The sequence below is a fragment of the Sarcophilus harrisii genome, chromosome 5, assembly GCF_902635505.1.
Source record: "Sarcophilus harrisii chromosome 5, mSarHar1.11, whole genome shotgun sequence".
NCBI classification, from domain to species: Eukaryota; Metazoa; Chordata; class Mammalia; order Dasyuromorphia; family Dasyuridae; genus Sarcophilus; species Sarcophilus harrisii.
In genome coordinates this window covers 61,725,019-61,744,840 of record NC_045430.1, presented here as the reverse complement: position 1 = coordinate 61,744,840, position 19,822 = coordinate 61,725,019, and the positions used below count along the sequence as shown (strand labels likewise).

General features: G+C 35.6%; 1 protein-coding gene across 12 annotated transcripts in view; it reads right to left on the bottom strand.

Moving 5' to 3' along the window:
* The window catches only part of ERC1 (ELKS/RAB6-interacting/CAST family member 1), a 339,530-nt gene that overhangs the window by 255,780 nt on the left and 63,928 nt on the right, over positions 1-19,822 (bottom strand). For all 12 annotated transcript variants that reach the window (XM_031939566.1, XM_031939573.1, XM_031939569.1 and 9 more), the window contains exon 3: positions 13,515-13,931. In XM_031939566.1, the coding sequence (XP_031795426.1) occupies positions 13,515-13,931 (417 nt within the window). The remainder of the gene's footprint in view (positions 1-13,514; positions 13,932-19,822) is intronic.

Genomic DNA, 19,822 nt, shown 5'->3' with positions numbered 1-19,822 from the left:
TCCTGCTCCCTGAGGAACAGGAAGAAGGTGGAGCAAAATAATTACTCCAGGTTTGGGGCTCACAGGGCCAGAGACCTGGAGGGAAGGAAGTCAAAGTCAAAGAGAAACAGCAGAGATGGAGAGCCTGTAGGGAAGAAGTAAAAAGAAGAGGGGAATGCAAGACTCCTGAGTCCATCATGGGATCTTGGAATGGGAGGGGAAGAAAGGTCATATATCCAAAGGTGACTAAGACATTAAACCTATGTTCAGGCCACCTTTCCTGATTTTCTAAATTATACTGGGGCTAGGCAGTATTTAAAAGAAAGCCATGTTCTTCTTCCTCAAATCCTGCTCTATGAATTTCACCCAATTCTTAGCAGGTTTCCCCCAAAGAAATCCTAAGGAGGATGTGGAAGGAAGGCCTCCTATCCCATATCTCTCTCTCTCTCTCTCTCTCTCTCTGAACTGTTATGTAGTTTATATTAATCTAAAGTTAGAGGGAAAATATCTAAAGATTAAGTAGATACAACTACACAAAGTGTATATTGTACTTGGTTTGGGGGTGGGAGATAAGTCTGAGATTCTTAGGGTGGGCAAGTCATTTGACCTCTCAAATTCTGTTAAGGATGAGATTAAATGGTGATGAGATGTATACTCTGAAGATCCATTTAAAATATTATAACACATAGTTATCAAACTGTGCATATCCTTTGATCCATCAGTGCTACTACTGGGCTTATATCCCAAAGAAATACTAAAGAAGGGAAAGGGACCTGTATGTGCCAAAATGTTTGTAGCAGCCCTCTTTGTAGTGGCTAGAAACTGGAAAACGAATGGATGTTCATCAATTGGAGGATGGTTGGGTAAATTGTGGTATATGAATGCTATGGAATATTATTGTTCTGTAAGAAATGACCAGCAGGATGAATACAGAGAAGCTTGGAGAGACTTACATGAACTGATGTCAAGTGAAATGAGCAGAACCAGGAGATCATTATAAACTTCAACAACAATATTGTATGACGATGTATTCTGATGGAAGTAAATATCTTCGACAAAGAGAAGATCTAACTCAGTTCCAATTGATCAATGATGGACGGAAGCAGTTATACCCAGAGAAAGAATACTGGGAAATGAGGGTAAACTGTTTGCATTTTTTTTCCCCCAGGTTAGTTTTACCTTCTGAATCCAATTCTTCCTGTGCAACAAGAGAACTGTTTGGTTCTGCACACATATATTGTATCTAGGATATACTATGAAATATTTAACATGTATAAGACTACTTGCCATGTAGGGGAGGGGGTGGAGGGAAGGAAGGGAAAAGTTGGAACAGAAGTGAGTGCAAGGGACAATGTTGTAAAAAATTACCCAGGCACATGTTCTGTCAATAAAAAATTATAATAAAAAATATGTATATTATGACACACAAGAATTGTGGAATACAGTGCCTGGAGTTTCTTTGAAGGATGAGTACATAACCTTGATCTCTGTCATTAAGGGTCAGATCATAAGAGAACAATCATTTATCAGGACTTCCTTAGAAAGACAGAAAGGCTGGAAGGATCCCAAGAAAGAAATGGGTAGGAAAATGAAAATGAGAACTCTTTCTTGATACCTCTCCACATTCACAATCAAGGAAGATGCCCACCATTAGACTGAGCACAGAGTTCTGGCAGTATTTCACATGAGATTCAGAAGGGGGTGCTTGCCTATGACATAAAGATGGCAGCCACTGTGACTCTGTATAGCCATAAGCACAAAGAAGTCTTCAAGGAATCCTTTAGAGATACAAACACACCAGTACTGGCTGGCACCTCCACTGCCCAGTAGTAAATATATCTGTTTGAAATGATGGACTGAGTACCAAAAACTTGAGCAAAATCACTGAATTTCCCAGGGTTGTTGGGCACTTCCACCTATCCACCGCCATATCTCATACTCTTCAAATCTTCAGAGATGATGAAATCAGGACTGGCTGTGTCATGATCCAGAGTGATATCCACTTTACATTTTAAAAGTTATTTCCATAATTCCAGAAATGGAATAAATAATCATGTTTATGGGAAAAGTATTTATTTCCATCTGGAGCACAGATTCATTCTTGATTTTTTCTTTCTTTCTTTTTTTTTTAATTTATTATAACTTTTTATTGACAGAACCCATGCCAGGATACTTTTTTTACATTATCCCTTGCACTCACTTCTGTTCCGATGTTTCCCCTCCCCTCCACCCCCTGCCCTAGATGGCAAGTAGTCCTATATAGATTCATTCTTGATTAACACTCCTTTCACATCCTGGATGAAATCCACATTCCTGCAAACATCCAGTGACTCTCGGATCCTCTTCTTTAATTCCTAACTCTAATGGGACAGTTCCCTTACTCCCTTTAGACTTTTCACATTGCCCTTTCCCTGCCTCTGCACAACTGCCAGATACTCATGTTTCTCCTCCTCCAGGAACCGTTGTACTTTCTAGAATTCAGAAGAAAGAGTTTCCTATTGAGTCTTCACCTGCTCTCCAAAAAAGCCAGTTCAATCTTCTCATTAGCCATCTGTTACACAATATCCTTATTTTTCTTCTACAAATCTGTTGCACTTTGGGGGAGTTTCTTCCTGAAGTTCTCAGCAACTTCATCTAAGCAATGGAGAGTATGAGTCTTATGCTTTTGAGACTCAGAACAGGACAGGCAGATTATACTCTGATCATCCTCAACAACAGGTTCTGCACTTTCTTGTGCATCTCACACTTGTTCTGGACACCAGCATTCTGCAAACAATGAGGCCTTACTTTTTTGGCAATGTCTGCCAGTTTCCCAAGTCCCACATTGGCTTGAAAATCCCTCCACTGGGAGGCAGCCCTGCACTCTGGACAAAAGAAAGGGGCTGAAGCTTCCAAGCTGCTGCCAGATGCTGCCAAGGCAACTGTGGCAAAAACTATGACCACACTAATGATCATTGGGTTTATGAAGTACTCCCTGCAGATGGAACAAATGAGCTCTTCCTGGAAGTATTTCTTCCTTATTTTCTTCTGCTACCTTTCCTTAAGCTTTACTGCTCTGCCTTTAGCTCTGCCTTCAGCATAAGAAAATTCTCTCCTGTCCCATCTGACTTCACTGTTGGTGCTTTGGCATCCTAAAGACCTGGTAGAAGACGAAAAAAAAAGTCTTCCAATTGAGGGCATCCCTCAGTGTACAGTAAAGCAAACTGTACAGGGTGTATGGTGTGTGGTTCATACTTCCAACTTGTGTTGCCCAGTCGCTCCTGGTACAAGGTTCCCACAGGATGAGACCAAGCAGCATCAGGGGACTGTTTGATCTAAGGGAGTACTCCAGGTTAGACATTTTATAGGAAAGGGCGGGGGTGGGGGATGGGAGGTGGGAGGGGGGTGGAGAGCAGAGAAAATTTTTATTCTTTGCTCATTGGTTAGACCCTCAAGGTAGATGTTTACTTTTTAACCACTGGCCAAATTTTGATTAAAACCAAGGAATAAAAGCATATAGTAGTAACCATGCTTCCTGGCATCCAGTCTACTATTACCCAATCTCCTTGCACCCAAGTGAGTAGTTAGCCATGTCATGTTTACCATAACTCAAGCCACTTGCACCTTCTGGTGGACAAAAACAACAACTTGTTTTTCTTCCCATGTCCCTACAAACTACAAACAAAAGCCTTACTGGAGCCCATTCCAGTGGGACACTTAGATTTTGGTCAGACATTTAAGATATCAAGTTCATCCAAAGCATTTCAGGATATTAGCATTTATCCTGACTTTTATCTTGTCATTGGACTCTGATAATTCAAGAACTTAAATCCAATTCTCACACACACACACACACACTCCATAATATTATCAGTCCTCTTCAAAAACAAAGAATACACAATTGCTATTGTTGTTGTTGTTGTTATGCTTAAAACCATGAGTTTTCTCTTCTCCAGGCTAAATATACCTGCTTCCCTCAATGAAACTGTATATGACATGGTCTCAAGTTTCTTCACTATTCAAATTATTACAGCACTTCAATAAAGACCATCTTGAAAGTCAACACTAGCAAATCTTCTTTATAAATTTCTCAGTCAGCAGGATGATTTCAGAAGGGCCTGGAGAGACTTTACATGAACTCATGCTAAATGATATGAGTACAACACCAAGAGAACATTGCATACAGCAAAAGATTGTGATGATCAATTCTGATGAATATGGCTCTTTTCAACAGTGAGGTGATTTAGGCCAATTCCAATAGATTTGTGATGGAGAGAGCCATCTGTATCCAGAACGAGGACTGTGGGAACTGAATATGAATGATAATATAGTATTTTTACCTTTTTTGTTATCTTTCTCATTTCTTTCTCCTTTTTGATCTGATTTTTCTTGTGTAGCATGATAATTGTGGAAATATGTTTAGAAGAACTGCACATGTTTAATATATATTGGATTGTTTGCTTTCTAGGGAAGAGGGGGTGGGAGGAAGTGAGAGAAAATTTTGGAAAACAGGGTTTTGCAAGGGTGAATGTTGAAAGTTATCTACCTATCCATGTGTTTTGAAAATTAAAAGCTATTATTAAAAATATGATTAAAATTTATTTAAATTAATTATTATTTTATTGTCAAATATTATTTAAATAACATTTTATTAGAATATTATTTTAAATATCAAAACATTATTATAAACCTAGTCTTTGACAAACCCAAAGATCCCAGCTTTTGGGATAAGAACTTACTGTTTGATAAAAATTGCTGGGAAAATTGGAAACTAATATGGAAGAAGCTAGGCATTGATCCATACTTAACGCCGTACACCAAGATAAGGTCAAAATGGGTTCATGACCTAGGCATAAAGAATGAAATTATTAATAAATTAGAGGAACATAGGATAGTTTACCTCTCAGACCTGTGGAAGGGGAAGGTCTTTACGACCAAAGCAGAACTAGAGATCATTACTGATCACAAAATAGAAAATTTCGATTATACCAAACTGAAAAGTTTTTGTACAAACAAAACTAATGCAGACAAGATTAGAAGGGAAGCAATAAACTGGGAAAATATTTTTACATTCAAAGGTTCTGATAAAGGCCTCATTTCCAAAATATATAGAGAATTAACTCTAATTTATAAAAAATGAAGCCATTCTCCAATTGAAAAATGGTCAAAGGATATGAACAGACAATTCTCAGATGAAGAAATTGAAACTATTTCTAGTCATATGAAAAGATGCTCCAAGTCATTATTAATCAGAGAAATGCAAATTAAGACAACTCTAAGATACCACTACACACCTGTCAGATTGGCTAAGATGACAGGAAAAATAATGATGATTGTTGGAGGGATGCGGAAAACTGGGACATTGATGCATTGTTGGTGGAGTTGTGAAGCAATCCAACCATTTTGGAGAGTAGTTTGGAACTATGCTCAAAAAGTTATCAAACTGTGCATACCCTTTGATCCAGCAGTGTTACTACTGGGATTATATCCCAAAGAGATTATAAAGAAGGGAAAGGGACCTGTATGTGCACGAATGTTTGTGGCAGACCTTTTTGTAGTGGCTAGAAACTGGAAACTGAATGGATGTCCATCAGTTGGAGAATGGCTGAATAAATTGTGGTATATGAAAATTATGGAATATTACTGTTCTGTAAGAAATGACCAACAGGATGATTTCAGAAAGGCCTGGAGAGACTTACACGAACTGATGCTGAGTGAAATGAGCAGGACCAGGAGATCATTATATACTTCAACAACAATACTAGATGATGACCAGTTCTGATGGATCAGGCCATCCTCAGCAATGAGATCAACCAAATCATTTCTAATGGAGCAGTAATGAACTGAACTAGCTATGCCCAGAAAAGAACTCTGGGAGATGACTAAAACCATTACATTAAATTCCCAATCCCTATATTTATGCACACATGCATTTTTGATTTCCTTCACAAGCTAATTGTACAATAATTCAGAGTCTGATTCTTTTTGTACAGCAAAATAATGTTATGGTCATGTATACTTATTGTGTATCTAAGTTATATTTTAATATATTTAACATCTACTGGTCATCCTGCCATCTAGGGGAGGGGGGGGGTAAGAGGTGAAAAATTGGAACAAGAGGTTTGGAAATTGTTAATGCTGTAAAGTTACCCATGTATATATCCTGTAAATAAAAGGCTATTAAATAAAAAAAAAAAATTATTATAATATTATAATTAAAAATAAAAAATTTAAAAACATACTTTCTTTTATTTGTCTGTTTTTGTAGTTTTTTTTTTTTTTGGGGGGGGAAGGCAAATGGGGTTAAATGACTTGCCCAGGATCACACAGCTTATGTCTGAGATTAATTTGAATTCATCTTCCTTACTCAAAGGCCAGTGTTCTATTCACTGAACCACCTAGTTGCCTCTCAAATCACTCTTAACCAGCATTACTAATTCTGCTTCACTTCAAAAAGATTTGCCCTTAATAGGTAACAATGATGAAAAATCACTAGTGTTCATTCCTAAGACCATTAGTTTCTTTTCCAAGATTTCATCATCTTAAGCATGACATTTGAGATTGTTCCTGGCAGTATCATTTGTGCTCACACTGAAGAGCAAAACTCACACTGACTATAAGATTTTACACATCTTGGAAACTCATTCATCCCATGCCAGATAGATGGCAGACATCCATCTTTTTGTCTGAGGGCAACAAATATCTGCTTCAGTGCACACACCTCAGAAGGAAAGCACCAATTATCATCAATTTTTCCTTTCTTCTTCCTCTTAAACTTACATTGAATGATCTCTCTCCTGAATTAATGACAATTGAAATGAAGTGCCTAAGTCTTCTGTGTCCCCTCCTCTTCTGCCTCTTTTCCTTTCTCCTTACTCTTATCTTCTTCATCTCCAGCTACCAGTAAATCTCACAATTGCTAGAGATCAGAGGGTCACAAGGTCACAGATTTTTATAGAGGAAAGTACCTTAGAAGTCCCTGAGTTTAATTCTTTCATTTTATAAAGAAAATGAGGCATGAAGAGGTCAAGTGATTTGCCCAGAATCACATAACTAGGGGGTAGGGCATTATTTGAACTCTGGTCCTCCTATTGCCAAGTCAAGACCTCAATCCACTTGGTACCCACCCAGCAATCAATGACCCTAAAAGTTTATCACTAGGCATGGTTTGTTTGGCTCTAGATGCAGTGAGGTTTTTCGCTTTGCTCTATTTTAATAGAGTTTGCTGGAAAGAATCTGCTGTTATTTGAAGTTGTCCACCAGATGGTGTTGTTTTCACAACAACTAAAGTAAATGAACAGAGGACTGGATGAAGATCATATACCAGCAAAAGATAGTATACTAGGTGGATTTCTATCTTTGGGGGTTTTTGCTTTATATTGCATGTTTTTTCAAAGATGGAGGTATTTTTAACCAGAACAATCATCTGAGTTTTTAATTTGTAAAATCCAAAAGTATAAAATCCAAAAATACACAACTGTAGCCTGATAATAAAATTTTACAGATGAGTCTCATTTTATTTAGCACCCAAACCAAAAAAAAAAAAAAAAAAAAAAAGAGGCTATTAAAAAAAAATAAAAATCTGCCATCAGTTAAAAAAAAAATCTAAATCAGGAATTCTTAACTATTTTAGTGCAATGGATTCCTTCTGAGAAAAATGGTTTTTAAATGCATAAAGCAAAATATATAGACAACAAAGGAAATTATTGCAATAGGAAGGAAAACTACAATAACTCTGGTCCATACAGGTCTTTTTTCTCTCTTGAAGTTCTTTGGAATAAAAGGTATACAAGCTTTCATAACTTTTGGTTCCAAATTTCTTTCCAGAATGACTGGACCAATTCACAACTACAAGAGTAGTCTATCAACGTACTTTATTTTCCCACAGATTTCCAACATGCCATTTTCTCTTTCTGCCACCTTTGCCAATCTAATAAGTGTAAGGTTTCTTTCTCTGCACTGATTGTCCTTGGTCTAGGTATCAAGACCATATTTGTACCATATAAGTAATTTGATTCCCTCATTTCCCCCCCTACTTTAAAAAAAAAAACTTTTGTAGTTTAGAAATATTTAATAATTGAAAGAATTTGCTTATAAACTCATAATGCAGAGTTTGTTCTTTAAGAAAACACATTATATCTTCTTCAGTTTGCTTCTCTGAATTACAAGCTCTATTTCATGTTCTGTTAATCTAGGCATTTGTTTTTGTAAATATTCATCCACTTTATTTAGAATGTCAGTTTTATTGGTATACAATTGGGTAAATTATAGTTTCTAATAATGTATTTCTTCTTTCATTTTGAATTGACCCTTTCAGTACTGGTAATTTGGTTTTCTTCTTACTTTTTTTAAAATTAACTAATGGTCTATGATATTGGTTTGTTTCCTAAACCAGTAAGTATCTAGTGTTATTTACTGATTAAGCTGATTTTTTTTCCTTTCAATTTTATGAATCTCTTTTTTTACTTTCAGGATGTCTATTTTGATATTTAACTAGAATTTCATTTGTTAGTTTTCTAGGTTTTTTTTTTGATTGCAAGCCCAATTCATTGTTCTGCTCTTTCCTCTCTTTTACTGATGAAAGTGCTTAGGAATATATATTTTTCCCAAAAGATTGCTTTGTCTGCATCCCCCAATTTTTAAAAAAAATTATCTTGTTGCTATCTTTAATAAAATCACCAATTGCTTCCATTTGTTCTTTGCTGCAGTTTATAATATTGTCTTTAATTAGTTTTCCATTTTTTAGCAGCCTTTTATTTAACATAACTTTTATTGAATCATGATTCTTTAAAAATGGCTTAATATTTTATATTAAGACACTATGCTGTTTGATGTATGCATATTTAATATTAATATTAATTTGTTTTCTTTGTACACAAAAAACAATTCCTACCTTCAAGGAATTTACAACATAACAAGGGAGACAGCAAGCAAATGGACACATATAAAACAAGCCATATACAGGATAGATAGGAAATAACTAACAGAGGGAAGGTACTAGAATTAAGAGAATTGGGAAAAGCTTCCCATAGAAAGATTTCAGTTGAGACTTAAAGGAAACCAGAAAGGTAATAGACAGAAAAAAGAAGGAAAAACCTTCTAGACATAAAGGACTATATTTGTTAGAGAGTACAGTATAAGAAAACTAGAAAAGTAGGAAGAGCTTGGGTTACTTATGCAACATTTGTATTTGCTCCTAGAGGTAAAAGGAAACTACTGGCGTTAATTGGGGGGGAAGGAAGAGAAGAGGAAGAGAGAGAAAAAGAAGAGGGGAGCAGGATGGGGGGGGGGGGAGAAGGAGAGTAGGAAAAGGAATCAAACTTGGGTTTTCAGAAAATTGCCTTTTGAGGAAAAATGAAAAATGATTTGGAGTGGGGAGAGAATTGATGGAGAATCTACCAGGAAGTTATTGCAATAGTTCAAGGATGAGAAGATGAAGACCTACATCAAGGAAAGAAATGGGCAAGTGCAAGCAATGTCGCAAAATTATGAGTTCATATCATATCATTTATATTTCCTTCCACATTAATTTCTTAAATTTTTCCTTCTTTTTGTTTCCCATCCCTTCTGTTAAAAACAGTATGCTCTGCTGTTCCTGTTCAACTATCGGTATGTAATGCAAGGAAAAATCTAATCATGGCCCTGATCTGAGCTCTAGAAGTTCCTGCATGGGGTTTAGATCACAGCCATAAACCGCTGAACCTGGCCCTGGCTAAATATCTAATAGGCTCTTACTGTACTCAGACATTAGCCATTATTTGGAATACTCTTCAGATTCAGATGACAGTAGGCTTCTTCTTCTTCTTCTTTTTTTTTTTTTTTTTATTATTATAGTAACTTTTTATTGACAGAATCCATGCCTGGGTAATTTTTTTTTTTTTACAACATTATCCCTTGCACTCACTTCTGTTCCGATTTTTCCCTCCCACCCTCCACCCCCTCCCCTAGATGGCAAGCAGTCCTATATATGTTGAATATGTCCTAGTATATCCTGGATACAATGTATGTGTGCAGATCCAAACAGTTTTCTTGTTGCACAGGGAGAATTGGATTCAGAAGATAGAAGTAACCCGGGAAGAAAAACAAAAATGCAAACAGTTTACATTCATTTCCCAGTGTTTTTTTTTTCCTTTGGGTGTAGCTGCTTCTGTCCCTCATTGATCAATTGAAACTGAATTAGGTCTCTTTGTCAAAGAAATCCGCTTCCATCAAATTGCATCTTCATACAGTATCGTTGTTGATGTATATAATGATCTCTTGGTTCTGCTTATTTCACTTAGCATCAGTTCATGTAAGTCTCTCCAAGCTTCTCTGTATTCATCTTGCTGGTCATTTCTTACAGAACAATAATATTCCTTAACATTCATATACCACAATTTACCCAACCATTCTCCATTTGATGGGCAGCCACTCAGTTTCCACCTTCTAGCCACTACAAACAGGGCTGCCACAAACATTTTGGCACATACAGGTCCCTTTCCCTTCTTTAGTATCTCCTTGGGGTATAAGCCCAGTAGAAACACTGCTGGGTCAAAGGGTATGCACAGTTTGATAACTTTTTGGGCATAATTCCATATTGCTCTCCAGAATGGTTGGATTCGTTCACAGCTCCACCAACAATGTATCAGTGTCCCAGTTTTCCCATATCCCCTCCAACACTCATTATTTTTTCCTGTCATCTTAGCCAATCTGACAGGTGTGTAGTGGTATCTCAGAGTTGTCTTAATTTGCATTTCTCTGATTAATAATGATTTGGAACACTCTTCCATATGAGTGGTAATGATTTTAATTTCATCATCTGAAAATTGTCTGTTCATATCCTATGACCATTTATCAACTGGAGAATGGCTTGGTTTCTTATAAATTAGAGTCAGCTCTCTATATATTTTGGAAATGAGGCCTTTATCAGAACCTTTACCTGTGAAGATGTTTTCCCAGTTTGTTGCTTCCCTTCTAATCTTGTTTACATTAGTTTTGTTTGTACAGAAGCTTTTTAATTTGATGTAATCAAAATTTTCTATTTTGTGATCAATAATGGTCTCTAGTTCGTCTTTAGTCACAAATTTCTTCCTCTTCCACAAGTCTGAGAGATAAACTATCCTATGTTCCTCCAATTTGTTTATAATCTCGTTCTTTATGTCTAAATCATGGACCCATTTTGATCTTATCTTGGTATACGGTGTTAAGTGTGGGTCCATGAGTAGGCTTCTTTTTGATTTTAGATTGTTGCCCAAGCAGAAAAATTGCTGTAGACTTCAGATGGGGTTAAGGACTGGCCCCAAGAAGACCTTGCTCGGCAGTCAGTCACACACCCATCACTACTAGGCCCACATCCGTTCCTCCACACAAATCCTAGACCTGAGGAGTAAGCAATGGAAATGCTAATTGGTTCCTTTTCCTACTCCCCACTTTCCATCAGTTTGATTTGGACTGGGTTGGTTTGGTATCCGGGGAACATAACGCCCTATCCAAGGTAAGCTGAGCTCCTGAAATTTCCTCATCATGCTGATTAACTCAGTTTTGGATTCTCAACACTGTACCAGTTATACTTATTGCTATTCATTCTGACAGTTCTTTCTATTATACATACAAATTAAGAACAATGCTTTTCTTGTGCTTAATTACACAGTTTTTATTAATTACTAAAAATAAATAATGAAGTTGGTAGTTTTATTTTAAGCATATCCCTTAAAGTATATTTTTAATTTATTAAGTTAGAACCTTTCAGAAGTGATGCAGGGGAATCTTCCAAACTGAATAAAAAGTACTGAGTTCAGATACTTATTTTACTTTGTAACTGAAAGAACTGGTCTTTTAGTACATTCTAAAGTACATTTAGTACATTACAAGCTACAAACTTGGAATAATATTTGTTACATTCCCAATTATACAAGAATCTTTTGAGAACTGATTATGCTATATCTATAAAAATATTTCTTATTTCTTCAACAAATGCTAAAACACAAATAAAATGGTATAGTGAATAACTGATATTAAGTATAAATACTAGGTAATGATGGGATTTAGGAAAGGTGAAAGGAATAGGCTCCCCTCCACTGAGACTTATTGGTTTCAATTTATAAAAATTTAAGATAATATAGAATTTAAAATATTTTTGGACTACACTACATTGTGTAACATCTAGCTCTCTTTTTTTTTTTTTTACAGGCTATATATTATACTAAAATTTAACTATCTAACTATGGCCACCTTTTGGAAGTAGCTATTATATCTTTCCTTAAAATATTATTGGCATAGCTTTCCTTTTAATAAATTCTTAAATGTCCTAATCATGTATTTTTTTCCTTTTATTTAAAGAAGTAACATTAATTTATTTTCAGTGTTTTTACTGAAATATACAGTAATATTCAAAAACATGACAATTCCTCTAACAGCTAATTTCATTACACATATTGTAATGGACTGAGGTTTGAGTTGATGCACTGAGGTCCCAAGCATGTGAGGCTAAATAGTAATTGGACTATACTCTATTAATATACATGCTTGGATAAAGAATGGCCCCGCCCACTCTCTGTGCAAGTCCTGATGTGTTGTATAGGAAATGACGATTTTGGTGGGTGGAGACAGAGAGACAGGAAGAGAGGCGGGGAGAGATTGGGCCTGGGTTCTATGCTAGTGGCTGCTGGTCTTGTGGCGGCTGCTGGTCTAGCTAGCTTCTTGACTCAGCTACACACATTGCTATTGCCCATTCTCTTCCACCTCCGATCCTTCTTCACTGAGAATAAAGACAGATAATTTTCCCCTAACCTGAATTCCTGACTCGGGCTCATTTTAAAATGCGTGGTCTTCACAACGTATAATATGTTTAAAAAAATTTTTTTTTAAAGTTATAAAGAGACCCGCAAGTAAATCTCTTAAATCACATCACCTTACAGATAACAATATCAGAAAACACATTCTCTCCTCTTAGTCACAAAGGATAGCATTTTTAGGCTATCAGATTAAAAGTTTTGTTATGTACAAATGAAAATAAAACAATGAATATTGTATTAACTGCTGAATATGAGTTGAAGACTGTATTTCTTTTTTAAATGTATGTAACACTCTTCTTTAAATATATCTTTTCTGGCTGTACCTACATAGCAGTCAATGGTTTTATCAAATGCTCTTTTACAGTTAAAACAACTATTTCCATGGAAACCACAGAGCAATAATTCACTATAACTGTCAAGATCTTTCTATGCACTCTCGTAATTACAGATAGCTGTTTTATTCTATTTTTAATTGAACAATGATCAGCTTTTAAGAGGTTCTCTCCACACATAAAAACAATGTAAGAAGTCCACAAGAAACTGGGTGACTAAATCTTTAGATAGTATTCTTTAGAAACCCTAGAGATAACAACCTACTTTAATTCAGCAGACAGTTATCCTCTGCTTAGTAGGCTAGAAAGAATAAACATCACCAAAAAATTCAACAGAAAAAGAGATGCCTTTTTCCTCTGGGATAACAAAATAGGTAATTATGACTCGGAAGACACGCCTGGCAAAAGACAAAAACAAGGATAATGACAACCAAGAAGTTAAGACACTCACCTCTCTCAACATATTGCTCTCTTTTTCCTTTTGCTCCAGAAGACTTTCGAGGTGGTGTACATGCATCTCTGCCTCAGCCAGGCGTCTTGTTCTTTCATGGTCTTCTTCGGTAGCCTTGGCAGACAGTCCTTTACTCTGCAACATCTCCAAAAGCTTTTTTATGGACTCATCCCGTGCATTCAGTGTTTGTTTCTGAGTCTCAATGCGCAGCTCCATTTCTTCAAGGGTCTTACGAAGAAGAAATAGTTCCTTGGCTTGCCTCTCGTGTTCAGCATGTAGCCTCTGAAAGTTCTCTTCAGTCAGCTCTGCTGCAAAGGGTTCACTAGCTCTATTACTGCTGTCTTGCTGAAATAGTTGGTTTAGGTCCCTCTGGATTCGCAATTCATCCTGGAGAGCCTGGATTGTCATCTGCATGTGCTTTAATGACAAAAAAACACCAAAAATCCTAAATCAGTAATTGGATATTGAGGAATAATGAGATTAGTTAGATCCTTTCGATAAGCTAGAAATAACTAAGGGCATTTCTCACAATCCCCCATTTTACACAGAAGATGTAGTCTTTCTTATTTTATCCTCAAATGAAGGGAAAGACTGATTTGCAAAATGCCAACAATTTAACCAGTACCATAAATAATTCTGAAAGGAATTAACCAAAATGTAAGATTTCTCAAAACATAAATGAGTAATTTATTTTCCACATATATATTCTAGGGCAGGAATGGGGAACATCTAATCTACAGGCCATATAAGGCCCGCAGGCAATGATGAGCTGAAAGCCAGATACAACAACCTCATACTGGTTGAGCTCTCTTAAGCTGACAATTTTGTACAATTCACAAATGATATTATCAATATCCAAATAGCTCTTTGTAAAGGGCTAAAACTCTTGAGTAGATGCACTGGAATCAATTGAGCACTTAAGGTATATCTACTATCCTTTTTAGGGCTTTCACCTCCCTTGCTGAGAAGTCAGGGAGGACATGATCATCTCCTTTTTGGAGTTTTCTCCTCCCTGAGTCCTTTGGTACAAAAGAGAAGGGAGGTAGTGGAGAACTTGTGTCCATTCCCTTCACTCCCCACCCCCACCCCCAACCCTGCCAAAGACCAAGGACTTTTGCTTATGCTGACTCTAGCTGATTCTAAGGCATCCAGGGTGCTAACTCGGTCTTCACAGCCCTTGGCAGAAAAATAGTTCCCCACCTCTGGTGCTATCAAGTATAATTCTATCCTAAGCTATCAAGTATAGTTATAAATAGCCTAAAAAATTAGACAATAATTTATTTCTTGCATATCAAAAAAAGAGGCTAAACAACTTTAAAAGTACCTCAGTTGACCTAAACATCAACAAAATTAGGCATTAATCTCTGATGATATTTAAATGAAAGAAGACAGGGCAGCAAACACTCTCAAAGAGACTCAATTTACCAAACCACAATGAACGTACTCATTACTATAGAGAGAGTTCAGAGGAACCACAGGGGTTGAGTCGAACATATACAATAACATCTCCTCTGCAATATATACAGTAATTGACCATCCAGAATTTGCTTAAAAACTATTAGTAAATCTATTTAAATAAATCATTCTAAGTTACATCCATTACTCCTGATTCTGCACTCTGGGGCCAAGAAGGACAAATCTAAAACCTCTGAATACTTGAGAGAGATACCATGTACCCACTAAGACTTCTCTTCTATGTCACGATCTCGATTCCTTTCCTCCTCTGTCTCTCTCTGATTCAAGGTTATCAATGTCCTTCCTAAAAAGTGATATTTAGAGCAGAGTACAGGAGAACTATTTCCTTCCTTACTTTGAAAAGCAATGTATTAAATCAGACCACAGTTTTAATTCAGCCTAAAATTACATTGGCTTGTTTATTCAATTAAACTGGCCTTGCTGATTAAATAGATATGGTCTTTTTTCAACTGAACTGGTATCTAGCCACACTTTCCATATTTTGAATCTGTGAAAAAGATTTTTTTTAATCCAAATATACAAGTTTATATTTATTCCTATTAGAATTCATCTAATTCAATCAGCCCAACATTACCTTCTATCAAGACATCTTTGGACCCAGACTCTGACATAAAATGTTAATTATTTCTCCTAGATTGACATCCTTCCTAGGACAGGTCTGTCCACCTTTTCCAAACTCCCTCAATTATCAACACTCTCATGCTTGAAATTATTTAGATCATGTGTGTGTGTGTGTGTGTGTGTGTGAGTGTGTGTGTGTATGAGAACATGTTGCACTCCTTTAGCAGAACTTAAATTCCTTGAAGGAATTTTTAGCTTTATGTCCACAGAACTTTTATAGTAATATATCATTTATATATAGCAATGAATGCTTATAGAAATGAATAACAATACAAGTAGATGTACTTATTATTTTAAGATTATGATTTATTACTAAGAAGTAATAACTAGTTATCATATACTACAGAAGTCAATTTTACATGTCTGGTAATTAAAAAGTAATTCTAGTTCAACTTGAACCAAATAAAAAAGTAATAGTAATCCTTTGTCTTTATGGTTAACCAATAGAACATTAGGTAATGAAAATAATCAACTGATTTTAGAAACCGAGGCCTTGGTCAGATGTGAAAGGACCTAACTAGTCTGTTTCTAAATTTTAAAGAGAATAAAAATTAAATTTGGTTTACCACAAAATGAGCCAACTTCAAGGGTGAAAAAAGTAGTGTTTAAGTGGAAGATTCCATTACCCGAATAGTGGACACAATGACTAAAAACACCCAGATTTTATTCTCTAGTTTCCCTTACTTTCACTTAAGCTCTCTAGGCTTCAGTTTTCTCATCTATAATAACAGCTACAATAATACCCACATTACCTACTATATAATTGTGGCAGAAACTAGTTTCCTTTTCTCTGTCCCCAAAACAAAGGAAGCTAATAGACTATAGGACTAATCTTTCCATGCAGGAAAAGTTACTTCCAATCAATGAATCAATCAATAAATCAATGAAGAATGAATATATGTACATATATATTTACATATGTGTATCTACATTAGATCTTGCATATTATATCATATTCATAGAAATATTTATAGTACCCAGCAAATGATTCAATACAGCTGAAGTAGACCCTGATTACAGGTTTAGCATAAATATTTGAATGTGGCACAATATGCATTCATTTAGCAAAAAGGGAAATGAACAACAGTGCCTACTACACACCAGGTACTATGCCAAGTACTTTTTATGAAAATTATCTTATGTGATCCTCACAAGAAAATGAATTCCTAACTCCAAACCCAGTCACCTATCTTGTGTGCCACTTAGCTAACTAACCAAGTTTGTTTCTCTAGTTTTCCTGACACCTACTTTAAAAATGTAATCCTGAAGTGGAACTAATTCCCCTACAGGTCAGAGATGTTTCATAATTATTACATAAACCTCATAGAGCTGTACTGTGAAAAAAAGAGTTCTCCCTAGTAGTACTGGAGGCCTTGACTGGGGCCGGGCAGCTACAGGAAGAGATATTTAAATTATACTGTCACAGACTGGGAGCCACTCAATCTAGAAGAATCTTTAAAAGAATAGCAACAGAATGCATATTTGCAAAGAGCCATCAAGTCTATGCAGGGTTCTTAGAGCCAAGATCTTGAATTAAAAATGCAAACTGTAAATGATGATAAAACATGGCAATAGCCAACACTTGGAGGGCTTATAGGAAGACAGGTATATTGGAAGATAGGATATCATTATTGGTGGAGTAAATCCATATAACCATTATGAAAAGCAATAGAGAATTATATAGATAAAAAACCTAAAATGTCCATATCCTTTTTATTATTATTAAAGCTTTTTTATTTTCAAAGCATATACAATTTTTCAACATTGATCCAGAGATCAGATTACCAGACTTATACCTCAAAAACCTCTTACATTTCAAAAAAATTTTAACAGAATAGCTTTTTTTTTTATTGCAAGATTATTGCAATTTGCAAAGAATTAGCAATAGAGTTGATTGGTTAGTTGTCCTTCAAACTCAAAGAGGATCAAAATGACCTCACTGTGTTAGTCAAGTCAGTGTATCTGACTGGGAATGATGAGACCAATATGAGCTCAGAATGCTCTGCACCACAGCTCGGATACAAAGAATCTCTATGAACATTTGGGGTGGACTCTCCAACTATGTGCATCTGACGTTTCTTTTGGGCTAATTCAATTCTGCTTTACTCACATAACACAGCACCTTCTATGATGAGAGCACATCATGCTTGGCAGTCCTGTGCCAATGTCTCCCATGTCATAGAATCAATTCTAAAGGGAATCTGCTAGTGGAAAATACAATGATGCTAAAAAATAAATAAATAAAAATTTATTTTTCTTTAAAAAATTATTATTTCATAGAAACAAAAAAGATTATTTCAGAGAATGTTAGAAAGAACTGACAGAGTGAAGTAGGCAGAACGAGGAAAATAATTGAACTGTCAACATTAAAGATTCTTATTTATAAGATAAAAACTAAATATTTCAAAAGATTTTTGTCAAACTGATCAAAGCAATGACCAAACACATTTTCTATATACACAGAAATTTCTCAGGCAAAAAAGGGTAACAAATGGAAAAAGTTTAAGAAATCCTAGTAGACTATGCTTATTTGTTCTGAATAGACACTGCAGAAGGAACAGAAGATAGTAATAAAGGGGGAAAAATGCCAGAGAAATAATCTGGGAAGTACACAGGAGAGAAGCTTAGAAGGAAGTAGATAAACAGACTAATTCTGAAAGTAATATGGTATGCACATATAATACAAATAAAAGTAAACTATATGAAAAAAATATATTTATTAAAAAACAAAACAAAACATTAATTCTGATAGTATGCACTTTTCCTAACACAATAACCATGATATAACTGTTAAAATGTAGTACGCAAAACAAAGTTGGTAACAGGCATAACATTTTTTTTCTCTCTAATAATGACTAGAAATCTGTGAACTTTTGCTAACTTCTCAAAAACAAACAGGGGCAGCTGGGTGGCACAGTGGATAGAGTACTGGCCCTGAAGTCAGGAGGACCTGAGTTCAAATCTGGTCTCAAATACTTAACACTTCCTAGCTATGTGACCCTGGGTAAGTCACTTAACCCCAACTGGCTCAGCAAAAACAACCAACCAACCAAAAAGCCCCCACCAACATTTATTTCAGACAATATTCACTTTTTATAATACATGGAATCTATAGTACCATAAATTCTACACAGCAAATAAAATGCTAAAAGCTAAAAAATTTTTAGGCCTGAAGAGACTTACATGAACTGATACTAAGGGAAGTGAGTAGAACCAAGAGAACACTGTACACAGCAACAAGAAGGTTATGTAATGATCAACTAACTCTTCAGCAATGAGGTGATTCAAGCCAATTCCAATAGACTTGTGATGGAGAGAGTCATCTGCATCCAGAAAGAGGACTATGGGGACTGAGTACATATCACACACAGCATTTTCACCTTTTTTTTTTTTTTTTTTTTTTTGCTATTGTTTATTTACTTTCTCACTCCTCTTTCTCTGATCTATTTTTTCTTATGCAGCATGATAAATATGGAAATATGTACTGCTTGCTATCTAGAGGAAGGGGTGAGGGGGAAAGGAGAGAAAAATTTGGAGTATTTTTTTTTGTAAAGGTAACTTAAAATTATCTTTGCATATATTTTAAAAAATAAAAGACTATTCTTAAAATATAAATTGAATTAAATTTTTAAAAAAACCTAAAACTTTTTTTTAACCTGAATCTTAGTTTTCACTATATCAAATGATAGTGTAACAGTGTTGTACTGGATAGTCTACTGCTGTAAACTTTTTCTACCTTGGCTGCCCTCTGAAAACCACAAGATTGCTGGGACTGAACCTCGCTTAGAGCTCAAAGGACTTGTACTATACTTTGTAACATAAAACTCGAGTTTTAAAGGAAAACAATGAAAATATACAACAAATGCATAAAGAGCTCTTTACAAAGGTAGAGAGAACAAGACCAATGAAGCACTTAGTATGATGATACAACTGCTCCACAAACTTGCCCTCATTATACCTCTCATTTTCTCTCTATTGTATACAACACAATATGTATTGTTGCCAACACAAAAGTGAAAATAAATTACTATTATAAACAGAAATTATTACATTACCTTACAACAGTATGTAAGCTCTGTAACAACAAAGTCACATTCCAAATATCACCAGCGCTTTTGGACACAGTGACAGGAGCCAAAGACTTTCTTATAAAAATGACAATTAAAAACTCATTTCTTTGCAGAGGTTCTAAACATGCCATGCCATGCTAT